The 24,335-nt window shown below is 42.9% G+C and overlaps 1 protein-coding gene across 2 annotated transcripts in view; it reads left to right on the forward strand.

Moving 5' to 3' along the window:
- Positions 1 to 708: 708 nt before the first annotated feature.
- The window catches only part of LOC147693519 (ecto-ADP-ribosyltransferase 5-like), a 51,680-nt gene continuing 28,053 nt past the window's right edge, over positions 709 to 24,335 (forward strand). Inside the window, exons 1-4 of one of the 2 annotated variants that reach the window (XM_086933747.1) lie at positions 709 to 792; positions 4,923 to 5,010; positions 12,059 to 12,785; positions 23,370 to 23,414. In XM_086933747.1, the coding sequence (XP_086789873.1) occupies positions 4,948 to 5,010; positions 12,059 to 12,785; positions 23,370 to 23,414 (835 nt within the window). In that variant the 5' untranslated portion in view covers positions 709 to 792; positions 4,923 to 4,947. The remainder of the gene's footprint in view (positions 793 to 4,922; positions 5,011 to 12,058; positions 12,786 to 23,369; positions 23,415 to 24,335) is intronic. The other variant, XM_086933748.1, reaches the window with a different exon arrangement.

The following is a 24,335-nucleotide window of genomic DNA, read 5'->3' on the forward strand; positions in this document are numbered from 1 at the left end:
AGCAAAATGATTGCCCTCTCCCACAATGATTATGATGCAGAGAAGTCCTTCGACAAAGTACTGTGAACTTTCCTTCCTTCTATTCAAATTTGAGCAGAGAGCAATGCAAGGATGGGTAGGGGCCTTTGAACAAAGTGCTCCAAGGGAGACTGGGGGGCTGTCTTGTGTCTCCCATGGCTCTGTAATATAGTCTGGGTTCGAGAGACCTGTCCAACTCGCCATGCGCACTTGACACAGGATTGACCCCCGTCTGCCATAGGTATCCAGAGTAACACTGCTCCACAGCCGGGGGAAAGCTTCTAAAGAAAAACAGCTAAACTAAATTGGTATTTTTAAATTATACATGTGGTGTCTTTTGGCGGCTCACAGTGGACAGTGGAAGAGCTGCCACTGATACAAGTCAAGGTAGAGGGTTCAGGCAGAAAAAAGGGATTATGAGCTTTGGTCAATCATCGGAAAGTATCATGTGAATGATGTGTTGCTTGGAGAGAGGAGTCTTTAGGGCGTTGCTGAAGACCAGGGCCGACGCCTGCTTTTAAAAAAGGAAAGAAGATGCTTTTAGGGCTCCAGTTGGAATCTAGCCAAATCCTGCAATCAAATTAGTTCCTGAAAACCTTTGGTTTGCAGAAACAGGAAAGAAGCACTTTCACTTTCAATAGTGGGGGTTGGATGGAGCCTGGGGTGGGGTTCACAAGACAGTCACGAGAATAAAAAGCCTGAACTGGCAAGGAGCAAAGAAACAGACAAGGAGAAGCTCGGTGGACTTCAGAAATCTACAAACTGACCTAGCAGGTAAGGAGCATTATAAAAACAAGACACATTACTGGAAAAACAAGTGAGTGTGTTGGGATTCACGGCTGCCCAATTTCTTAAGTAGCCTCCTTTAGCCTGAGCGGACACATTGGCTGTTGCCTGCAGTGTTTGCACAGTCCGTAGATTCTATTACCTTTTCAGTCTGCTCTGTTATTCGACTCTATGAGTTATTACAGAGTGTACATGTGGGTCTTATAGTGCTATAGAAGTGGATATGGCATGTTGTAGTACATAGGTAATTGCTTTCATGCGGTATCTAAAAAAGCACTACAGCTTAACAGTGATAGGCAGGCAGACTAAAAGATATAGGGGCATATTAGCAAGAACCTCGTTAAAATTATCGCCGTTTTAGCGGCAGGAAACTGCAGCTAAAACGGTGATAATGGGCTTGCTAATATGCGTTATAGAATTCCAATAGAAGCCCAGGTTAGATGTCCTGCACATCTAACCTGGGCTCCTATTGATATTCTATAACGCATATTAGCAAGCCCATTATCACCGTTTTAGCTGCAGTTTCCTGCCGCTAAAACAGCAATAATTTTAACCAGGTTCTTGCTAATATGCCCCATAGAGAATTCAGTGTCACTCTGAACAGGAAGAGATTGAGAGAGCGGAGTCAGATGGATCAATGGATGGATGGGTGGTCAATAACGCGAGAGAGGGGGATGGGCATTAAAGCACTAAGGGGCATAATATCAAGCAAGGCGCTAACATTATCGCCGCTTTAGCGGCAGAAAACTGCTGCTAAAGCGGCAATAATGGGCTTTGATAATACGCCGTAGAGAATTCCCATAGAAGCCCATGTTCACACCAACATGGGCTTCTATGGGAATTCACAAGGGCGTATTATCAAGCCCATTATCGCCGCTTTAGCAGCAGTTTTCTGCCGCTAAAGCGGCGATAATGTTAACTCTGTTTCTTGATAATATGTCCCTAACTTGTGGTCTGGTACTGCAGAGAGAGAGGTGAACTGTGGTGAGATTGCAGTGAAAATGCCAATTTGACATAGGAAGAGAGAGAGAGATAGAGAGAGAAATGCGTGAGGAGAAAAAGTATTGTAAATCAAGACAGCAAAGCATCGGAGGGTGAGACAGACCTCAAGGGGGAAAAGAGACAAGGGAAACACCACCAAGCAACAGATAAAGAGCACACAAATGGGGGGTGGGGAGAACAAGGATATAGAGAATGGGAAAGGTAGAGAGTGAACGAGAGAGAATGAGGGAGAGGCAAAGAAGTAGAGAGAGACAGAGAGACTAATGTTGAAGTGGAGAGAGTGAAGGAGCCCAGGTACGAGTTAGAAAGAGAGAAAGAATTAGAGAGAGCGCGGATCATTGGGTGGTGCACTCTTCCAAGTTACACATCTATTGATCCACCTGTGCTTACTTCCTTGATGTAGTGTGGGCTACTTTTCATTATTTCAAAAGTAAATTAGATGCTATTGGATTTACCTTATTTGATGTATTGGAATCCTCTGCAGTGTTCACCACAATGTAGTGGCACTGCAACGCAGTGGATTCTAGCTAGTGGGTGCACCTGAACTAGCTGCTATGTCTCCCCAGTTCTCTGTTCAAGGCTTCATTTATCGAGGCACAGTGGTGCTGCGCTCGAGTAATCTTGTCTAACCTCTGCCCTTTTGCATTATGCTTGCTATGCAAAATTCCCAAAATTAGTCCTTGTACTGTTTGGTCAAAACTCTTACTGTGGGACTATGGGAACAACTCAAACAAACAAAACGCAAGTGGCTGTTGCTTGCGCCACTTGTTTTTTTGCTCCATTTTCATAACACAAAATGCATCTTAGTATCCAAAATGGAAGCAGGGGCACATTTTCTTCTAAAATATGGTGCTCTGCCAGGTTTGCATCTCAGTTTATTTCGCCTTGGGTTTTCCAAAATCCTGCATATTTGTGTGAAAGGAAATTACACTAGTTTTGCACACTTGTATATCCTCAGCTACGTTTCTGGAGAACCGTACAAATTCCATCAGATTCATTGGATTTTGGCATTTGTTACTCAGTTATGCAGAGATCCGTGTCTAGTGTGTGCGGCCTGACCTTGGTTGTTTTTACTTTGGGTATTGGTATTCATAGATATGCATTTGTAATGCAAAAAAAAGAAAAAAACTACAACCACCAGACTTCTGTTCAAACAGATTGACTGCATAGATTACTTGCCTCCCATGGGTCTTTTTAGGTTGCGGTTCTAAATCTAAATCTGGCAACATCAATGCCATATCAGGAGTCGCTGGATAGTTTGTGGTAGGTCCACAAGAAGTATAGCACTGATGCAAAAAACCTTGGCAAAGATCAGACAATGAGACATGGGTCAATGGGCTTCCATGCTTGGGGTGTGGCTGGACCTGGGGCAAGACCTTATGTGCTATTGGAGCTATTGACTTTCCGCCATATGGGGTGGGGCATGTCATTCTGCGTACCCTCCCAGAAGTGCAGGTATACAGGGAAATTTGATAGGTCCCACACCCACAGATTATCGTGGCATGCTTCAACATTGGTGGCTTATCTAAGGCAGGTGGATACCACCATGGTGGACTCAACTGTTAATCAGGACTGCTTAATAAATGATCCTGGGTAGGAACAGGGAAATCCAAGAGCATATCCCAGATATTTCCCTGTTAATAATTGGGTGCCCTATATATAGTTAAAAACATGTTATGTGTGGATGTTAGATGAAATACAATGATTCATCTATTCTACTAATATAGCCAACATGTTTCAACCTTGCCAACTTGCCAAATACGGTCTGTGGCCTTTATCAGGTCTGTCATAATCCCTGTCTAATAAGCACTCAGTCCATGTATAATCATGAGGCATAAGGCTCTCATACCTGATAAACTGTAGTATAAATCCTTTTATAGGAAGACGTCTGGATCTCCGCACTTTTCTAAGACCATCTATTAAGAACTCCAGATTAGCAGTTGAGTCTGCCAAAGTGGTATCTTCCTACCTTAGTGTGCATTGGTCACCAGTAATGAAGAATGTTGTGATAATCTGTTGGTGAAGTGAACTCTCTAATTGGATGGTGTGTGGTTTCCCTAACCAAAGCTGTGCTGAGGGCTGTCTATCAGAGTTCCTTTGCACTTTAGTTCCCTGCAGCACCTGTTCCCTTTTTTCCTGCAGCATCTGCCACAGGTAATGCTACTTACAGCCTTGGAAAAAGGGCTATGTTTGCCCAGGTAATAACGTCATGAAAAAAATCAGTGTGTTCCAGGAGTAGTTGAAATAAAAGACCAGGTTTTCAGAGGCAACAGCTCCTCATATTTACATATATAATGTTTTGATTGTTTTGTCTTCAGGTAACAGCAACAACTGATCCTTTTAATGATGCCTTGGGTGATTTTATGTGCCTGTGCCTCTGCACTCATCTCCCAGATATGATATAATATGCCCCAGAGTGTGCCTGAAGTAGTTGAAATAAAAGACCGGGGGCATATTATCAAGGAAACACGATAAATATTGCATTTCCTGCTTTGCACGATTTTGGCCAACGCCGGCTATCGCTGGATTTAATCGCAGAGATATCGCGTTATTATCAACGCATATCTGCAAGGCAATTAAAAATCCAGCGATAGCGGTGAAATGCGGAGTTATCGCTGGGAATCCAGCGATAAACCTGCAGCGATAGGGGAATCCTTATTGATAGGGAGCTGTGGACTTAGCCGTACAATCCACCTCCCATGATATAGATAGGCAAGTAAGGATTTTTGCAGACGTTAATTACCGGCGATAATCACGGTTAGTGCAGCTTTTTTAATCGCTTTGCGGTTCTAGGGCCACGTTGATAATAGAGCGAAGTTGTGTCTGCGAGTGTTTCCATGACATGTTAGTCAGGAACGCCTACTTTGCATGTCATTAGCAATATATATCGCTGACATGCAAAGTGGAAAAAACCGACAGCTAACGCCTGTTATCCTGCGCTAACGCCTGTTAGCGGAGGCTTGTTAATAGGGCGATTAAAATATCACCGCTTTTTCGACAAAAAGTGCTGCAAAAGTGGCGATATTTCCCTTGATAATATGCCCCCGGGTTTTCTGATGCAACAGCTCCTCATATTTACATATATAATGTTTTGATTGTTTTATTTTTGTCTTCAGGTAACAGCAACAACTGATCCATTTAATGATGCCTTGGGTGATTTTTTGTGCCTGTGTCTCTGCGCTCATCTACCCGGGAATCTCTCAGGTAAATATTGTGACCTCTGAACCTTTGTGAAACTTGACAATCTAGTTAGCCATTTTGGCATTCACACAATAAATATTGCTCTATCAGAGACACTGCTTTGCACAGAGAAGACTTGGGCGCTTAGGCGGTTCTGGATTGAGTCTGCTAGCACTGGCCTGGCTCTTCTCCTTGGGAACAAACCAGTGAGATGTCTGATGAAGGTATTTGGGGTTTTAGTGTGTGTGAAACCTGGTCTGATTGGAAATGAAATACTCTGCTTTAAGTTCATGGTTGGCCCAAATTTGTAGCAGAGGCAGTGGCACGAAAGGACACACATTTGTGTCTGAAAGCCTTGATAAACTAACTTGTTGGATTTTCAATTTTGTATGTGTGTTTTGTGCTATGTATGCCTAATAGGCTTTTAGCAGAGTTGTCACTTTGTAACATTAGCAACGTGGAAAACAGATGCTGGTGCCAGAAAGGCTATTATACTGACCTGTTACGCTGGAAAGCCAATAATGGCAGCATAGCGAGGAGGTGAGGTGGGGCAAGGCAGAGAGTGCGGTGCTTAAGAGGGTAGAACATAGAGGGTTGTGCAAAAAGCCTGTATCCTTAGAATGGAACACGATTCTGGAAGATTTTATTACAAAAGAGTTGTAAAGGAGAAATAGCAGGTACCTGGATGCTACTAGGTCCTACGATTATGCACAGAAGAATATGTAAGGTGTGTCCAAGATGTGATATTGATACATATAAGGGATATTTCTTATGCAAGGAGGTTGCTGTTAGACCAAACTGTGCTTGAATATGTTGTGTTTTTTATACAAGCTATCGACAAGTCCACAAGGTGCATGAGGAGGGAGTGGGGTTATTTCAGTTGTTGTGTTCCAAGTGTCAAGAACCATGCTTGGATTATAGAATGTGTGCAAAATGCGCAATGATAATTACGAATGTACAACTAGAGATGTAATTGCAGGAACATTCATATGATGTGCTGTATATGTGTATCATGACACTTAAAATTAATAAAATATGTTAAAAAAATACTGATACTGTTAACAGCATGCTTGAAGTAGTGCACATCTTGTACAGCAGTCTTTGACTTGAAACAAGCTGAATAGCACTTTTTGTGTGTTGCGTTGACGGGGAATGCGGACATAGGGGTTTATACTTGCCTCACAGTTCGTAGCAAACTTGTCATCGATTCTGATGAATGTATGCAGTCCTGAGTGAGCAATACAGGAGCTGGACTTCAGAAATCCCAGGTATCACGGACTTTTATCTGTGCTGATTTAGTGGCAGGCCATTCCAACAATAGATACTTGAGGTATTAAGTTTAGGGATCTTTATCAAACTCAGCATCCCAGTATACCATATCATTTTTTTTGGGTACACTCAGCATGGCTCCCCTTTCGGTGGCGAGGAATAAATGTGAAATGGCTTTCCCCTTTTCTTCCAAGTTTTCTGCTAATGATTGAGTAACATGTCAATTTTTTTTTTATATGTCTTGTAAAGGGGCCCGATTTAGAGGGTACCGTAGAGGGTATTACATTGCAACAGCAGTGATGTACCCTCTCTGCCAGAACTCGGTTTGACTGCCCGATTTATAGCTGGGCAGATTGACGGTAACGGTATGTTGACGATAGAGCCTATCTGTCGCAGACATACTCCACCAACAGCCCGACAGATTACAGGCTATCTAAGGAAAGCCATCTGACCGTCCACCCAATTTAAAGAAAATGGTTGGATGTTTTTTTTTGCCAAAGACAGTAAAAAAAATTGACCCCACCCACACTATGGGGGAAAACACTCTCATGGTGTGGGGGGCCATTAGTTTTACATTTTTCTAAAACAAGATCCCGTTTTGGGAGTTTAAAAAATGTAAAACGTTTAAAGGTTTGGTATGAGCGTCTGTCACCAATGATGGATGCACAGTCAGCTTTTCAATGGCTTTGTATGAACCACCGTGACTCAGAGCTTTTATTAACAGAACAGGCAGATGAAAAACACTACCAAATCCTTTACCTCACCCACCACATTTCACAGAGGTTTGTGAAGTTTCAAGACAGTGTACTCCATACAGGCATCAATTAGGACTTTATCTAGGCAGGTAGCTTTAGCCTTTTGACCTGTTCTGTTTCCTAATTATGTTTAACGCCTTCGGTGCGGCGGACAGCTCGTTGATGTCCTCTGCACTAACTATGCAATGTGAAGCACATCAATGGGTCGTCATCCTGGGGTGAGAATTTTGAATTGGCTGCTCTTGTGAATGGGGAGCCAGTGTAGCTTCCTGGGATGCAGTGTGATGTGAGTGAGGCGTGATGCGAGTGCTGTGTGGGAGGTCGAGTATGACTCTTGCTGTGGTGTTGTGGACGGTCGGGAGTTGGAGCAAGAGTTGTTTGGATATTCTGGCATTGAGAGTCTTGTTGTAGTTCAGCCTGCTGGTGATAAGTGCTTGCCTGACTGTTCATCTGGTGTTCTGAGGCAACCATTCGAATATCTTTCGCAGCATGCGTAGGATGTGGAAGAAGGAGGTATACACTGTGTTGACTTGTGCTGTTATGTTGAGCTTGTCATCTAAGATGATCCCTAGATTTCTTGTGTGGTCTGTGGGTTTTGTTCCAACTCCCAGTCCACGAGGTGGAGTCCCGTGGGGAGGTATTGTTGCCCAAGACAAGTACTTCTGTCTTGTCAGAGTTCAGCTTCAGGCAGTTGGTTCTCATCCATTCTGCTGTCATGGTCATGCAGTTGGGTAAGTTGGTTCTGGTGCTGATTGTCTTGTCCGTCAGGAAGAGGTTGAGTTGGGTGTCATCGGTGTAGGAGATGACAATGATGTCTTGTGATCAAAATAATGCTGGCGAACAGTGACATGTGTCTGTTGAAAAGGGTGGGACTGAGGGAGAGCTCTGTGGGACACCTCCTATCAGTTTCTTGGTCTCTGATGTGAAATGTGGCAGCATGAGGAAGGAACAGATCCATTTGAGAGCAGATCCTTTTTGCTAAGCTTGTGGAGACTTCTGTTGAGGGTGTTGTGGGAGACAGTGTTGAAAGCCGTGGAGAGGTTGATGAGCATGAGGGGTGCTGTTTATCCTCAGTCTAGGATGATTCGAATGTCGTAGGTGGCTGCAATGAGTACAGTTTCACTGCTGTGGTTCTTTCTGAATCCTAATTAATTGAGTGTTGTCTAGAGGATGGTGGAGTTCGGGGTGAGTTGTGAGATGCTGGTTGATGGCTTTCTCAATCACTTTGGCTGAAAAGGGGAGCAGGAAGACGGGTTGGACGTTGCTCGGTTGATTTGGGTCGGCTGTGGGCTTCTTGTACATGTATTTATATAGCGCAAACCACCCACATCGCAGGCATCTAAGCGCTTGCTTAGGGAACCCGTCCTGGTATTCCCTTGTGAGATAACCCAGGCAGGGTATCCACAAGGTGAAAGCCAGGCATCCCGCCGCGAGGGGCCGTTGTGGAGATTAAGCAAGCTATTGCCCAGAGTCGCAGAGTGTGAACCCGTGAGTTGAGTAGGCACTGGAGCGAGAATTATCGAGTCCGTGGAATTATTGAGCCCAAGCCCCGTCGAGGCGGGGAATTGAACCCTGGTCCAGGGTCGATCTCAGCTTCCGGGTCTGCCGCCTCTAACCCCTGAGCCACACTTCTTCTTGAGGAGGACATTGATTTCTGTCAGTTTCCATTCATCCAGGAAAGTGGCGGACCTGACGGAGGTGTTGATGATTTGAGTCAGGTTTGTGCTGGTGGGTGATGTTCCCAGGTTGTAGACCTGGGGGCATGGTGCCATTGGGGCCCCTGTGTGCATGGTCCGCATGATTGCCGCTGTGTTGTTTCTGGTGAGGGGTGTCCATTCAGTTAGGTGGCTGTCATGGTTGGTGGTGGGTAGGTTGGCGATAAGTTCTCTGAGGTTGGGTTGGTGTGCAAAGTTGCTGTGTCGTGTCAGAAGTTGGATAGGTTGTTTTTTAGAGTTGTTGAAAGGCAACGATGTTGTTTCCAGTGGTTGAGGGAGAGGCAAAATCCTTGATGATCGAGATGATCTCCTTGAAGCTGTTGGAGCTTCCTTCGATGCGGTCTACTAGTGCTTTTTTCTTGGCATCTCTTATTTGCTAGTGATAGTGTCTGAGTGCAGCCTTGTAAGTAATTCTGTTATCGTGGGTGGCTCTCCATTTCCTTTCTAGCTGTTTACAGTGTCATTTGGTGTCTCTGAGGTGTACTGTGTCCCAGCTGACCTGCTTGTTTAATCTACTATGCTTGTTGGTGTTGAATGGGTGCGAGGGAATTCATGCAGTTCTTGATCCAGTTATCGAAGTTGTTGATGTTCTTGTCGAGGTTGTCTATTGTGCTAAGTTGATCCATGGTGAGGACACTGAGCCAGTCTGCTTCTATGATTGTGCCCCGCCGGAGCTTGGAATGCTGAACCTGGTAGGGGTGTTGACTTATAAAGAAAGGGAGTCCATTTCTTCCAGAAAGCAAATTCAGAACTGCTGTTCATTCCCTCATACTTTCACATCTGACTGGTGGCAGCGACCTGCTTCATGACCTTCCAGACACCACTTTGGCACCCCATAAATGCATCTTAAACACTGCAGCACATTTCGTCAAGGGGCTAAAGAAATATGATTACATCACCGCCATCCTGATGGACCTCTATTGGCTCTACTTGCTGGCCCACACAATTTGTAAAAACAGCTGCATCATTAACGAAGCCATCGCAACCAGTGCCCCTCAATATCGCACAGTTAGGCTGTCCTTCTCTGGTGGTTCCTGGCACACTTACAGCAGGACACCTTGAGACTGAGAAGCGTAAAAAAAAGAAAAAGAAACGCTAAGGCAGCAGACAGCATCCCTATAGCCATCAGGACTGTGCCAGTGCTGCCTCATTTTAGGAAAGAGTTGGCCCTGTACAGTATTCCACTGCATTTTGGTTAGGTTCACGCTAAAGAAATCAATCATCAATCAACCAATCAATCAATCAGTATTTTATATCACTCAGCACTGTCACTTCAAGGGGTATGTGGGTGCTGTGGATGCGATGTCTCTGTCGAAGAGGCAGGTCTTGAGTTTTCGATGTCAGGGGTGAGGGTGGGGAGCTGGGTGGTGGGAAGACAGAAACGGCAGGAGGAGGGAACCGACGGGAAGAGGGAAGAAATGAGCAGAAAAGGGCAAAATAAAGAGTGAAATGAGCAGAAAGAGGAAGATTAAAGGTTAGAAACGAGCAGAAAGAGAAAGAATGAATATCACAAACGAGCATAATAGAGGTCAGAAACAAGCAGAAAGAGGCAAAACAGAGGTCAGAAGTGAGCAGAAAAGGGCAAAATAAAGAGTGAAATGAGCAGAAAGAGGCAGACTAAAGGTTAGAAACGAGCAGAAAGAGGAAGAATGAATATCACAAACGAGCATAATAGAGGTCAGAAACAAGCAGAAAGAGGCAAAATAGAGGTCAGAAACAAGCAGAAAGAGGCAAAACAGAGGTCAGAAGGGAGCAGAAAAGAAGGCAGAAAAACAATCAGAAAACAAGCGCAGGAGGCAGAAACTGAAAGTAGCAGAGAGGACCGGACTGTAGGCAAACTGGGCAGGAGAACTATCGCAGGGGGAGCTGGCACGAGGACATGCTCAATAAAACGAGCAGAAAGAGGCAAAATAGATGTCAGAAACTAGCAGAAAGAAGAAAAATAGAGGTCCAAAGCTAGCAGGAAGAAGCAAAATAAAGGCCAGAAGGAGCAGAAAGAGGCAAAATAGAGTACAGAAACTAGCAGAAAGAATAAAATTAAAGGTAAAAAACTAGCAGAAGGAGGAAAAATAAAGGTCAGAAGTGAGCAGAAAAAGGCAGAAAGTGAGCATAAGGAAGCCAGAAAAACTAGCACAGGAGGCACAAACTTCCAGTGACGGCTGCCACCAAGTAGCACGGGCGGGCGTGGGCAGAGAGGGGGAATAGAATAATACATTAAAATGTGATTCACCTTGCAACCAGACCGAAGCCCCGCTCTTCTGTTCCTGCTTAAAGCAGGAAGCACAACTATGAAATGGCGCTCAGATGATGACAGGGAGATTGTGCATGTTACTCACCTGGCTGTACATCCCAGTGGGAAACACACAAGTGCGCATGACTGCTTGACTGGCCATAGAGGGCCGGCCAAACAGTCATTGGCACTTGAGTGCCCACAACTCCTCCCCTTGCTGGCTGTGACGACCACCAAGCCCTGCCCTGCCCTGTAAACTTGCATAACAAAGGGAAAATGAAATGATAAAAACGTAGTGTTATTATAATTTTATTTTTCCTTTTTCCACTGCAAGAAATGCAGTGGGATGGTGCTCCTCCACCTTAGCGGAGGAGCCGCCACTGCAAACTTCCCCCATGACAAAAAGACATGCACACATAGATGCATGTCTTTTTACTTAGCTAGGCAAACGTGACCCGGAGCAGAAACAAAACTAACGGGATTTAGGAGGAGAAAGGTGAAGAGGGAGCCAAGCTGGGGAAGTTTTTTTTATTAAAGGTTTCTTGGCTAGTCAAGCATGTGCTGCTGGTGTGACACAATTACTCATAAAGGAAGGATTAGGAGAGGAGGTAATGGTTAATTGTGCAAATGAGCCCAAAGTACAAAGGGCCACGAAATCCAATGGCAATGCAGTGAAACCGGTTAGGGAACATCGTTTACAATGCGGGATTACATCGCGATGCCATTACATTGCGGTTTTTACAACGCAAGTCGAACGCAAGTCGTTACAACGACTTGCGCTGGATGGCGCTCTAGGACAAGGAATAGTATAATTTACTATCCAACACCTTCCCTACTGTACAGAGACTGGAGTTGAAATAGTAAATTATACTACTAAGTCCAGCGCCCTCCAACGCAAGTCGTTGTAATTACTTGCGTTGTAAAAACCGCAATGTAATGTACCGGGATGTAAATGTATGCGTTTTAACGTCAAACATCAAACCGGTTAACATGCTGATACTTACAAAATACAAATGTTTTACTTACATTTGACATATTTTAAATATATTGTGCTCTTGCAATTACCTTTTCATGGTGATTTTGCTGTAATCTCTTTCCTGCAGGCAAGTGGAACCGTGCTCGACATGGCGCTTAATTCCTTTGATGATCAATACATAGGCTGTGCTGATAAAATGGAGCACATAATAACATCAGACAGACTGTTAGAAAAAGAACTGTCCATAAATAGCAAGCTGAAAAAGCAATGGGACAGTGCAAAACAAAAATGGGTGGAAAAGAAAAACAGCGGCTTGCTGCCTGATCTCCCGAAGGGATTCAAGGACGAGTATGGAGTTGCACTGCTGGCCTACACGGCTGAAGATGGTGGTATTTACAAGGACTTCAACACCGCTGTCCGGGAAGGCGGACGGTCTACGGTATATTACATGAACAATTTTCATTTCAAATCCTTGCATTTCTACTTGACCAGAGCTTTCCAGCTCTTACGAGAAGACTGCAAAATTCAGGCTAAGGAGGTCTACAGAGGAGTGGATCTACAGCATGAGCCTCCCAAGGGATCAGAAAAGACAATGAGGTTTGGTCAGATTACTTCATCTTCATTGGACAAGGTACAGGAAGAGGACGTAGAGGCAGATTCCTTCTTCACCATTGGAACCTGCTTTGGAGTTCTGCTGAAGAACCTTGACAATGATGCTAGTGAGTCCGTGGTGCTGATTCCAGCGAACGAGGTGTTCAATGTGACCAAATACACAGACACAGAGCAAGGCCGCAGATTTGTTCTAAACAGTACACAAAAGACCTGCAGTTACAATAACTGTGCATACTTAAACGGTAGGTATTGAGTGACACCCTGTGCCTGTATGTGTGAAAAATATCCATGTCAAAGTGGCATCATTTATTTTTGTACGGGACTGTCTGCATGAACCACGTAGAACCTATCCTAAGACGTATTTACGGAATCCTTTAAATCCTAAAGTTTGGTAACATTAGGCTTCGATAGAATCACACAAAACATGACGGTCTCATATGTATAGATGTATGTGGTAAATCTGTGTGGCCCCACCTACCTGTTCACATTGCCAGAAACTCTCTGGTCTGTGGATTCATGTAGAGACTTTGTCTTGCACAAACTTGATTTTATTTCATACTAAATGCTGATATTAAACCTGTTTCTAAGACACAAGAAGGTCTGAACAAGTGATTTACCCAACTTTAGGACATTTTGTCCAAACCAGGATACCATGATTACTGTCTAAGTACACAAGAGCCGAAAAGATAACACTAACCCGCACCTCCTTGCTTCAGCCTTTTGCTTTTTGGAAGTTAAGTGCCTCATCTCCAGATACCTACAAAAGGTATGCAAAGGCAAGATAGCATTTTTTGTTGTTTTATATAGTGAGAACTTGGCTCAAGGGCATTAGAGACCTTTCCAAGAGAACCTGACTACATTACACATTTAGAGCATATGAAGTCGTAGGGGGGGTGGTAATGTAGCCCACTGCATTCCTCGAACCACAGTTTAGAGCAACAGATGAGGACTGTCCCTCAACTGACTGCCTTTGAATTACCCACTACTAATTCCTGACTGCTGGGCAAAACAGACAGGTGCTAAAATTATCTTCTGAGGTGGTCCCTTTAATGGGTGGGCTGAATCATCCAAATAGCAGGCAGCGGATGGTCACATTTATGCATGAGCATCAGGACCCAAGGTTCCTCCAGGGAGGAGGTTATTGTGATTTATGGATTTCCTCTATTTGAGGTGGATCTCTTGGCTTTGTGCTTTCAAGGAAATAAAAAAATGCCTAGCTTCCTTAATAGAACATTTCTGATAATGTCGGCGTTGTTTTAACCTTCTGAATCTTTTTCTCAAAGATGTTTTTCATTTCCATTTCCTGATGAAAACGGCCTTTGTTTAGTACATCTTCATCTACCTAAGTTAGGGGATGACTTAGAATTTAAGAAGCATACTTGTTTTTAATGGCGATGGACTAGCCTCTCCGCCTAACTGAACATGGCGGACATACTGTTAGATGACCCTAAGTGTGCAAGAAACTCTTACTCTGTCACTGACATACTCCTCCGACAGCCTGACAAAGTAAGAGCTGTCAGAGGTCTGGCAATTCGACTGCCCACCTGATTTAGAGTTGGATATAAAATTACCAGTTTGTACTATCCTTACTACCCTGAAAAACCTGGAAGTAAGAGACAGTGAAAGCATTTAAACGACCATCACCCACAGGGAGAATCGCATTGAATGGGGCAAAGGGGTCCTTTGTTTTTTTCGAAAACAAAATTCTATTTTGCAATTTTGTTTTTGAAGGAACAAAAACAAGTCAAATGTTCGATAAGCGGTCTTCATGTTAGACGGAGGCATCCACTAAACTTTTAACTCATTGACAGTAACCACAGTGACGGCGGTTCCTTCCAATGAATAGAGGTGTCCGCTCTGCCATTGTATGTCTCTAAATTCAGAACACAGCTACTGCCTAAGGGCGACCTGACAGAGTACAATCTGTACTCCAAGCTTTAAATGAGGTCCTTAGTTCTCTCTGTTATAGGTTTATAAGTAAATTCCTCAGTTGTCTTGCTTCACACTTATTATATTGGCTTGGCTTGATTCGGGAAGGCATCTACTTCAGAGTATTCTCGTTGTACATTTTTAAGCACCTCTCTTTGGTTTTGATTTAGTTTTTCTGATCAGTGATCTTTTCAGTGCCTCAATACCTATGGGGTTTATTTATGCGTCTGTTCTTCCAAAATCGCACTTGTCTTGCTTCACAAGCACTTGAAGTACTTAGTGGGATCCCAACAATACACAATTGTATTGAACATTGTCTAGCCTCCAGGATGTCAGTCAAGCGGAGAACCTTAGAGGACGATTTAGATATTGGTGGAGAGCATGGACGTCGATTCACCAAAATGCCAGGGGTAGTGAAAGTGACCTTACTTGTGACGCATAAGACAGTAAGAGACATCACGTGACTTTTGACCTGAATGACCTCATGATAAATAAAATATGTCACTGTAAGTGACATTATTAAAGAAAACCTAACATGTACAGGACTAATAAAAACAAAAAACCACTACTAAAGCTGATTACTGTCTAATCTTGTTCACAAACTACATATCAACAAGTTTACTGCCATGATATGCTAGAAGAAAAGTCTCGACATGCCAGGGGCCAAGCTGTCATCTACACAGATACGAGAATGAAAAGAATGGTCCATGACTCATTCAAAGGGAACTCGATTCAAATCTGTATAATCTGTGTTGTGTGTAAAACTCCAACACTGGTATGTAATCCCATGTAGAAGCCACTACGCTTATGCAATCAAAAATACATTATCGATACATACACTGAATGTAAGAGAACAAAAACACTGAAGCGCCAAAGAAGCAAATTTCATCTGCAATGTATTTATTCTAAATGTTAGACTCAAATCACAATTTTTTACATTTGGTAATAGGTTGCATAAAGGGAGAAGGAAAGGGAATTTGGGAAGTGCTTGTGTGGGACAGGTAAAAGTGAGGATCACAGGTTTAAGAATAAACAATTAAAATTATTCTAACAGTTTCTAAAGCTCTACCTGTCACCCTGTCCTACATTCTGAAGATGCATTTGTGCACGATTGATTCGAATGCATTATTGTATAAACATGTTCTATAATGGACAGGTATCTCGACGCTTGTCTTCTTTACCAGTCTATTGTTAGCATTATTTGAATTGTTCATTCTTAAACCTGTGATCCTCACTTTCACCTGCCCCACACGAGCACATCCCACATTCTTTTTCCTTTTCACTTTATGCAACCTATTTCCAAATGTATAAAATTGTGATGTGAGTCTAACATTTAGAATAAATATATTGCAGATGAAATTTGCTTCTTTGGCGCTTCAGTGTTTTTGTTCTTCTAAATCCAGTGTATGCATTTATAATATATTTTTGATTGCATAAGCGTAGTGGCGTCTACATGGGATTAAATACCAGTGTTGGAGTTTTACGCACAACACAGATTATACAGATTTGAATCGAGTTCCCTTTGAATGAGTCAAGGACCATTCGTTTCATTCCCGCATTGTACCCAGATCTGGTGACGATTTTTGGGTTACCCCATTATCTATAATGGTGATCTACACAGATACAACCTTCATATGCTCAACATACTCATAGGCAATTACAGACACAAATGCACAAGCATGTCGCAAATGCCCACACGACTCTTAATTAGCCATGCATAAACATCATATGACCAGCCACACCAAACATAGCCTGAATTTCAGCCTCACACTATTAAAGTGTAGCTGCATATGCCACGTGCAGGCTCTAGGATGACCATGTCACTCAAAGTCATTATAAACACTGTCTCCAGCCCTGAACTTTTTACCTTTGGGTATGCTAGTGCAGTTGGCTCAACTGAAGTGAACCAAGACTCTACCAGATTAGATTAGATATACGAAGGCACCAGACTGGAAACGTGGTGTCCTGCCATCTTGAAATTATTTGGCTAGGCCTATGCATTTTTTAATGGAGAGAGGTGCCAGGTAGTAAAGGCTAAAAGAAGAAGAAGTACACGATTCTCCCAGGTGAAAAAGGGAAATGAATTAAAACTACCAGATTATGGCCATGACAATCATGTGAGGACACATATACAAACGCCTTTTAGTTAGGGAAGCATTCGGAGAAACCAGGCAGTACACCTTTACAAGCAGCACACAAACTACATAGAGATGGCAGGAATGCCATTTTAATTCCTTGCCCGCTGCACCCCTTTCTCACCCCAACCATGTTGCAGAGGGAATCATGAATGAGGTTCTGTACTGTTCTCACAAATCCAAGTTCCACTGTGGGTGGATTGTTACAAAGGCTAGGATCTTTCTCTATGTTCACTCTCCACAACAGTCTTTTTACTATTTACATTCCTTACTGAGCTTTGCATACTGCTGCTATGCTAAGCTAAAACTCTATGCAGCCCATTACAGGCCTATGCTAAATAATCCCTATATTTGACGGTGATACATCAGCAGACCCCTTTCCTGTGCATAATCTGCACAGAAAAAGCTGCATGCTATCTGTAGGCCTCCCAGGACTGTGACAAATCTTTTGTCCCAATACTGCCCTCGCCAACCCTGCCTCAAACATAGATGAAAAGCTACATAAATGGTTGACTGCAGCCACTCTGAATCGCCTCACTTCTGTGCCCCTACAGGGCCGGCCTTAGGCATGTGCAAGCTGTGCACCTGCACAGGGCCACCAAACCCCAGAGGCCACCACACCAATATATATCCTTAATATATTTATCCTCTGAGGATGGATACATATTTGTGTGGCGGCCCCTGGCAGGGATTTGGCGGCCTCCGGCTCAGTTCCACTTCTAAACACCCTGACCCCCCCCTTCTTTACTGGCCTCCGCGCTCTCCCCCACCCGGACCCCCTCTTCCGGGGCCCCCTACCTACGCTCCCTGCCCAGGGCCACCATGACCCTAGAGCCGCCCCTGGCCCCTAGCTCCTTTGAGCTACAGACAGCAGCAGCTGGTATCGCTCTACCCCCATAGAACACCTCAGACCACCCTGGGGTTATGATCAACTCTATTTACTGAGTCTCAGGTAAGCCCACCCTTCACCCACAGCATTGTATCTTTTGGCTACACCCTGCACCCTCCAGGTGCTGTGGACTGGGAGGCCTGGGTCTGTTTCAAGGTTCCAGCATTTGAAGTGCAAGTTGACTCCAATTGCCTCTTTAGTTTTACATAGACTTGAAATGTGTTGTGAGTTAATGCAACAATTATCATAATTTATGCAGTTAATTAGTAGAAGAAAGATAAAAGGCTGCAATGGTTCAAACACATTTTTAAATCATGTTTTCCACACACACAGTCCCTTGCTGTGACAGAAACACAAACCATGAACTATGGCCAGTCAAATGTTGCACATAATAACAAATGTAACAACCCAAGGGAAGCCTGATTAAGATGGGGGCCGAGGGGGCTATGGAAGTGGGTGGCTAGGTGATCTGATAAATTGTAGCAGTTTCCAGGTGCACCTGTTTATATGGTATACAGTCCAGACACAGGCATTTTTGTTTTAGAAGAGCTAAAAGGAAAAGGATCCTCTTTTATTTACGGCCTTTGTGACAACAGCGGCTCGGGTCGCAAGGTCAGTGCCTGGGGACAAGAAAAAACACTGGCAGCTAAGGGACCTGTTGCTTCACCACCTACTCACTATGTTTCAAACGAAAGCTGTCCACTTCGAATGACCAACTACCAACTGTTCTCACAATAGATATATTTAAATACAAGCGAGAGGCAACAAAGCAGAGTAAACATGAAAAAACCTGTACATGAAACAACAAAAGACAATAAGACTAATGGGTCCTTTGCTTGTGTTTGTTTTTTAATCGTGACCTATTTTGAAATAAATACAGACAAGCACAGCCAACGCGTTTCGCCTAGTCACAGGCTTCCTCAGGGCAGAAAAATATAAACCGGTATGGTGGGCAGATCTGGACAAAACATTGTTGCGAAAGGACAAACAAAACATCCAGAGTACTCTTCTTGTAAAACTCAATTGGTTTGCATCGTTGCACTATCGTCTGGTTTGAAAATTCAGAGTCTAAGGAACACATGACACTTGTAGGTGTCATGGAATAGGGTGCGCTGTGGATAAGACGTAATAATGAGGACAAATCTCAAAAGTTCTGATTTTTTAAGAGTGACAATCCATGTTGTGCTATGCTCAGCAAGAGGCTCAGCATACGGATTTCATCATGCAGATATGCGACAAAGTGACAAGCCAGCGGTCGCAGTTGCGACCTCTGGCAACTCCTAAATGATGTCCATGGTGGAGCGTGAACTCCATTGCAATAGAGTTGGCATTCCCTCTCCACCAACACAGTAGTCAGCCCACCCGACTTAAATGCAGGCGGACCATAGGTTTGACTTTGGCAGTGACTACCCAGTTACCGCCTTAGCCAAGCTCTACGATGGCCTGAATTGGTTATATGTCCATCTGACCAATATGGATGGACTGACATATTTACTGTTTGTTACCACCAGGCAAACGATGGCAGTAAGGGACAGTAAAAAACATAAAATACCCTCCTGGCCATGAGAGATGAAAAATAAAATTCCACTTTGGGATGTTCTTTTCGAAAGCAGTTTGATGCAAGGCTCCGTCATGTTGAGAGAGCCCTGCACCAAACTGCAAAAAGCAATGACAGGAACCACAGTGACAACAGCTCCTGCCAATGCTTTAGGAATGGCTGCCAGTGTGCCGTCATTTCTAAATTCTGCAGGCCGGATCAGTTTGCTGATCGGACCTGTCTGTACTGTTTCTGTAGTTTTCGTGAAAAGGCCATCACAATATGAGTTTTCTCCACAGGGTTAGACAGCTCTTCCCCCTTTTACTGTCTCTGGTATAGATTCATTCTTAAATGATGATCTTCGTCTGGGCCTGGGTGTGTAGGTTTTGTTTACCTGGACACTCCCAGAGGAAGGTGTAGGATGGCATATGGCACCGGGGGAGTTATAAGTCCAGATGACCCATACCCAGCCATATTTATCACCACCCTTTGTCCCTTTCCTGAGCAGAGTGTCAATTTCATGCTTAAATTAAAGTTGGCTTTGCTTGCCTGATATATCTCAGGTTTATGACTTGAATAAAATGAGTCAATGCCATGCTATAGCCAAACAGTCGCCCAAACATCATGTCTGTGAGTATTACCTGAGTGCTCTGTATTAAATTCCTCACCACTCAATGAAATAGTGATTTCAGGCATAGGTTTACTGGTGCTGGCACATGTGGACTCTTGAACAATTGTACATGTGTAGTATGTGAACTATGCGCTGTTTTGCTAGTGTGCATTCCCTGAAGTCAACATGGCAGCCCAACTGTGGAGAAAAGGACCTCAGAGACAACTTACGTCAAATCAGAAACAAGTGGGATTCCACAATGTATGCAGTATCTTCAATTAAAGCAATGTATTTATTTTGCACTAGGTGCAATTATTAAGTTGTAGTTTAGGACAAGAGTTTGACGTCAGCAGTGAATACATGATCAGAGCCATACTGGAGCTACTTGGCTCAAGGCATTGCCTTTTCCTCATCAAAAACAGGCTTTCCCCTTTGACTTTTCAGTTCAGTTGTAACTCTAAATAAGAGAGGGAACTCATCCTCTGCTGGCTCCCAAGTAAAAGGAAATGCATTTAAGAGTTTAATGGCCTTTTTATATGCCAAGGTGTTTCAGTACTCTTTTTTTAGTCTGGCTGACGACAGCTTTAGCTGCCTCTTTAAAGCTCATACCATCCATAGCAAGAGAGGGACAATAGTTCCATCGCCGAATATGATTGGTTGTTGTGTCATTCTCATGTGTATCAGTCCACAATACAGGAATGAACTAGGCATAAGGGGTACCTCTAATGAGACCTATATTGCTTTTGTCACAAGAATTTATCAAAAAAACATTTACATAAGAAAGGATGCTATAGACAGAGGCAAAGACTTGTAAATATTACAAAAACATTATTTTATTTTCTTTTCTTTTTTGTCTTTTTGAGTTTTACTTTTTTAGATATTTACACATGTATACATTTTATTTTATCTCATAACAACACAATCAAACATTGATAAATATTCACTATACATTTTATAGGTTTCAAAAAAGTGCAATTGAAAAAGTGTGCCCCTAACAGTGTCGTGTCTTGCTAACATACATACTCTCACACATACCTTTCATACATCTACATGCACTATTCTCTATAAAAATACATAGAAACATGGAAACAGGACTTTACATAAAGAAATTATAACCCAAAGGTGCATATGGTGGTTCACTGTTGGTACATGAGATTAGAGGTTCCACCAGTTAATCATTGATCTGTGTATTATTGACCAGTCCTTAGTACATTGTCCAGATCTTTTTGGATAGTACGGCCTACGTACGTTTCGGTGATAGTATATGGTTGAATCTCCTTCCTCAAGGCCAGGATAAATAGACAAAAAACTGACATATACAATGGACCAATATACAGAAGTTAAAAAGAAGGGGCAGTGTGTTTTTTTCACTCTGAAAGTAAAAGAAAACATCTTTAAACATTTATACTCATTCTGTTGGTTTGTATATTACTTAGTAAAATACATTAAATTTAACATTTTACAACATAGCATCCTATAAGTGCAATAGTCTAATAGATCAGTCTATTATCAAGTATCTAAATTTAAGAGACTGCTATAGTATAGGATCTTTTAAGATCTTTCTAAAGACATAGAAAATGTGAGAGGAAAGTTGAAAGCTAACCTATAGGGTAGAGCATGGAGTCACCCGGGGAGGTCTTAATAATAACAAATTTGAATGCCTAGTTCATTCCTGTCTCCCCCCTCTGGACCTAAAACTAACTGGGAGAACGCTTCTTTCTTTCTATCAGTCCACAATACAGCAATTGGTTTTTGTAATAGCCATGTTGTCAGTTTTTTTTTACTTTACCTACATGTGGTCATTTATACATAAAATGTATTGACTCACAATCCGGAAGACCAACAACTCTTGCATTTTAATATAATGCCAGGCAGGAGGTAGCCCATTTGCCGGATAGTTTTCTGCAGAATTGTGATCCCTTAAAGCTCTTGCATTGCAACTGGCCCATATCGGGCTTCAAAAAATGGTCAAACCCAAAAACAGACTCAGCAGTAGAGTTGGCTTCCCAGCACTAGGTGAATTGGTGGGGTGGACAGTCAGCTAATATACCCACTGTCAAACCTCTAACTATTCGACCTTTCAGCACCTGTATGTCCAAAGATACCCCACCTCACACATGGGAATGCCTGGCCTAGGCAAACATCAGGACTACTGGCAAACTGATGTGTTCCATCGCTAAACCACCGGTCTTCCATGGTGCAGCTTTTTCCTAAACTGGGAATGCAGAACAATTGTTAGCTTGGCAGGAACAATGGCTGTGACAAAGACCTGGACAAAGGAAGAGTCGCTGCCTTCCACAAGCAGCAGGCGCCTTTGTGTATTGTGCAAGATAATAAGGAAACTGCAAAGATTTTTGGTGTATACACTAGCTCTCCTTTCTTGTCATCCCAGTCAACATGTCATTAGCACTAGCAAGTCCAGAAAGTCTCGCCCACTCCAGACATCCTTTTTCTTCAGCACTGTATACACCTCATCTAAACCCAATGTCATGAACCCCCTCAAGCTCAACCCCGCCAACAACTAATCCCTGCTACTCAACAAGGATGACAAGCAACATCTAGCTCAAACCTGGCTCAGCAACATGAACATGGATGGATTCAAACCCCAATGTTTACCCATAAATCCAATGCAGGTCACATGGATTTACCCTGGTAACTGACCTCAAGGCACATCATGAAGAAAACCACGATTTCCTAATACCAACTATCTCTACTAAATCAATTAAAACCATTTCTTCAAGAAAGTGACTTCAGGGCTGCTGCCTAAATCATCATACTCAGGACTGTTGCAAAATACTCCCAAATTCTGCACTGGCATCCTACTCACCACAACATGCCTCATCAGTGGCCTACAGAAATATACCCACATCATTCTAATCCAGAAGGATCGCCACTGATTTCCCTTGGGAGCCCACACTATCATCACTCATAGCTACATCATCTACAAAGCCATTGTGACCAGCCCCTCCAGCCACTTGGCTGACAAGCTAACCATCATGAGTGGCTTTTGGCACATCAGCATCCAGGAAACCATTAGAGTGGTGAACAATAAGTGAAAATAATCACAGCAACAAGCCTTCTCCATCTATACACTACCCAATACTGCCTGAACTCTAATCTAATTTAGGAAAGAGCTGAAGACGCACCTCTTAAAGGAACACTACATCACACAGTTATTGTCTACTGCACCTTTCAGAACCCAGCTATCCCTCGAATCACTCAGAGAATGAATCTTTGTTTGTCACTCTGTACTGTATTCTGCTGTCTTTATACAACATTTACACCATACAAATTCTGCATCCATACATACATGAATATGTCTAGATATAAATTAATTCTATTTTTGAATATTAAAATAATTTATATAACTGTATAGATTGTAGTGATGTGGGAGGAAAAAGCAAAAACTGTTGAATGATGAAATAGTTCCAAAATATTAGGTTAGCGGTCTGTGTCTACAGGAAATAATCTGAATCCCAAACAAGGTGCTAAATATCTGAAGGTCACTCCACTGTTTTAGTGAGTGCGACAAGATTGGGGTGCCACTTATTTGTGAACACTTTAAACAGAGGCATCAATGTATTATTTTTTCATTCCAAGAGTGAATTTGAAAAACTGCTCCTTTTGGAAAAGGAAGCAATTGTTTGCATTGAAATCCATATCAATTGTCTAATTTGAGGTCTTACAGAAGCACACATTTTGAAACCTGCATTATTTTCATTTCAGGAAAAGATGCCAAATCATCGGTACCAAATTGCATTTACAATTCTGGTAAGAAATCACTTCAAAAATGTTCAAGTGAGGGAGTTTTGAGATCATGGGATTGGGAAACACAGAGTCAAATGAAAGGTGCAAGCATGAAGGAGCCCTCTGTTTCTGAGGTGTTTAGACTATACATCAAGACCCTCACTGCGTTAATAATTCAAATTAATGAGGGGTCAAAAAACATAATTCTGTGTCCTCCCAGAACTAATCCTGGTTAAAACCAGGATTTAAAGTCTGTGAAGGTTTAGATCTTCCACTAAATTTGGAGGAGAAAATTAAACAGTAGGAGAGAGTAAAGCCAGTAAGCATTGCGGTCAATTACTAGATATTACCACTATATCAAGAGTCCCCAGGAAGCAGATGCACCTCTAAGATGAGAGTACCAACCCACTTGAAAAGCAGACTTCAGTGCATGGGAGAGATCGAGGACCTGATGTACAACAGCATTTTGTGGTCGCCAAACCTGCAATTTTGAAAAACATAGGGTTTGCGACCAAAAACCATTGACATTTTATTACTCATGAAAGGAGGTGGCAATGGATTTGCGAAAGGGAAGCCGTCCCCTTTGGTCAGCTTCATCTTGGGATTCTTGTCTGGTGGCTTTGGAGGTTGCAAGGAATGTCCCATCATGAGGGCTTGCAATGAATCTTCAAAAACACAAAGAGGGCTTTTGTGGCAGAGACCATGGCAATGACCCAAGGAGCTCATAGAGACCAATTGGCAGCATCCTGCACTGGGTAGAATCAGTTTCTCACCATACAGCAGTGTTACTGTAAGAAATTTGCAGAACCACAGAACACAGCCAGAAAGATAGGAAATGGCAGAACTCTCCTACCTTTTTCAATACTAGTAAAAACAAGCATTTACAATGCAACGGTTTCGCCTTTGGAGAAGTTAGAGCTATTGGCATTGCAAATGACAAAATTT

Source organism: Lissotriton vulgaris, chromosome 8 (assembly GCF_964263255.1).
Source record: "Lissotriton vulgaris chromosome 8, aLisVul1.2, whole genome shotgun sequence".
In the NCBI taxonomy this organism is placed as follows: domain Eukaryota; kingdom Metazoa; phylum Chordata; class Amphibia; order Caudata; family Salamandridae; genus Lissotriton; species Lissotriton vulgaris.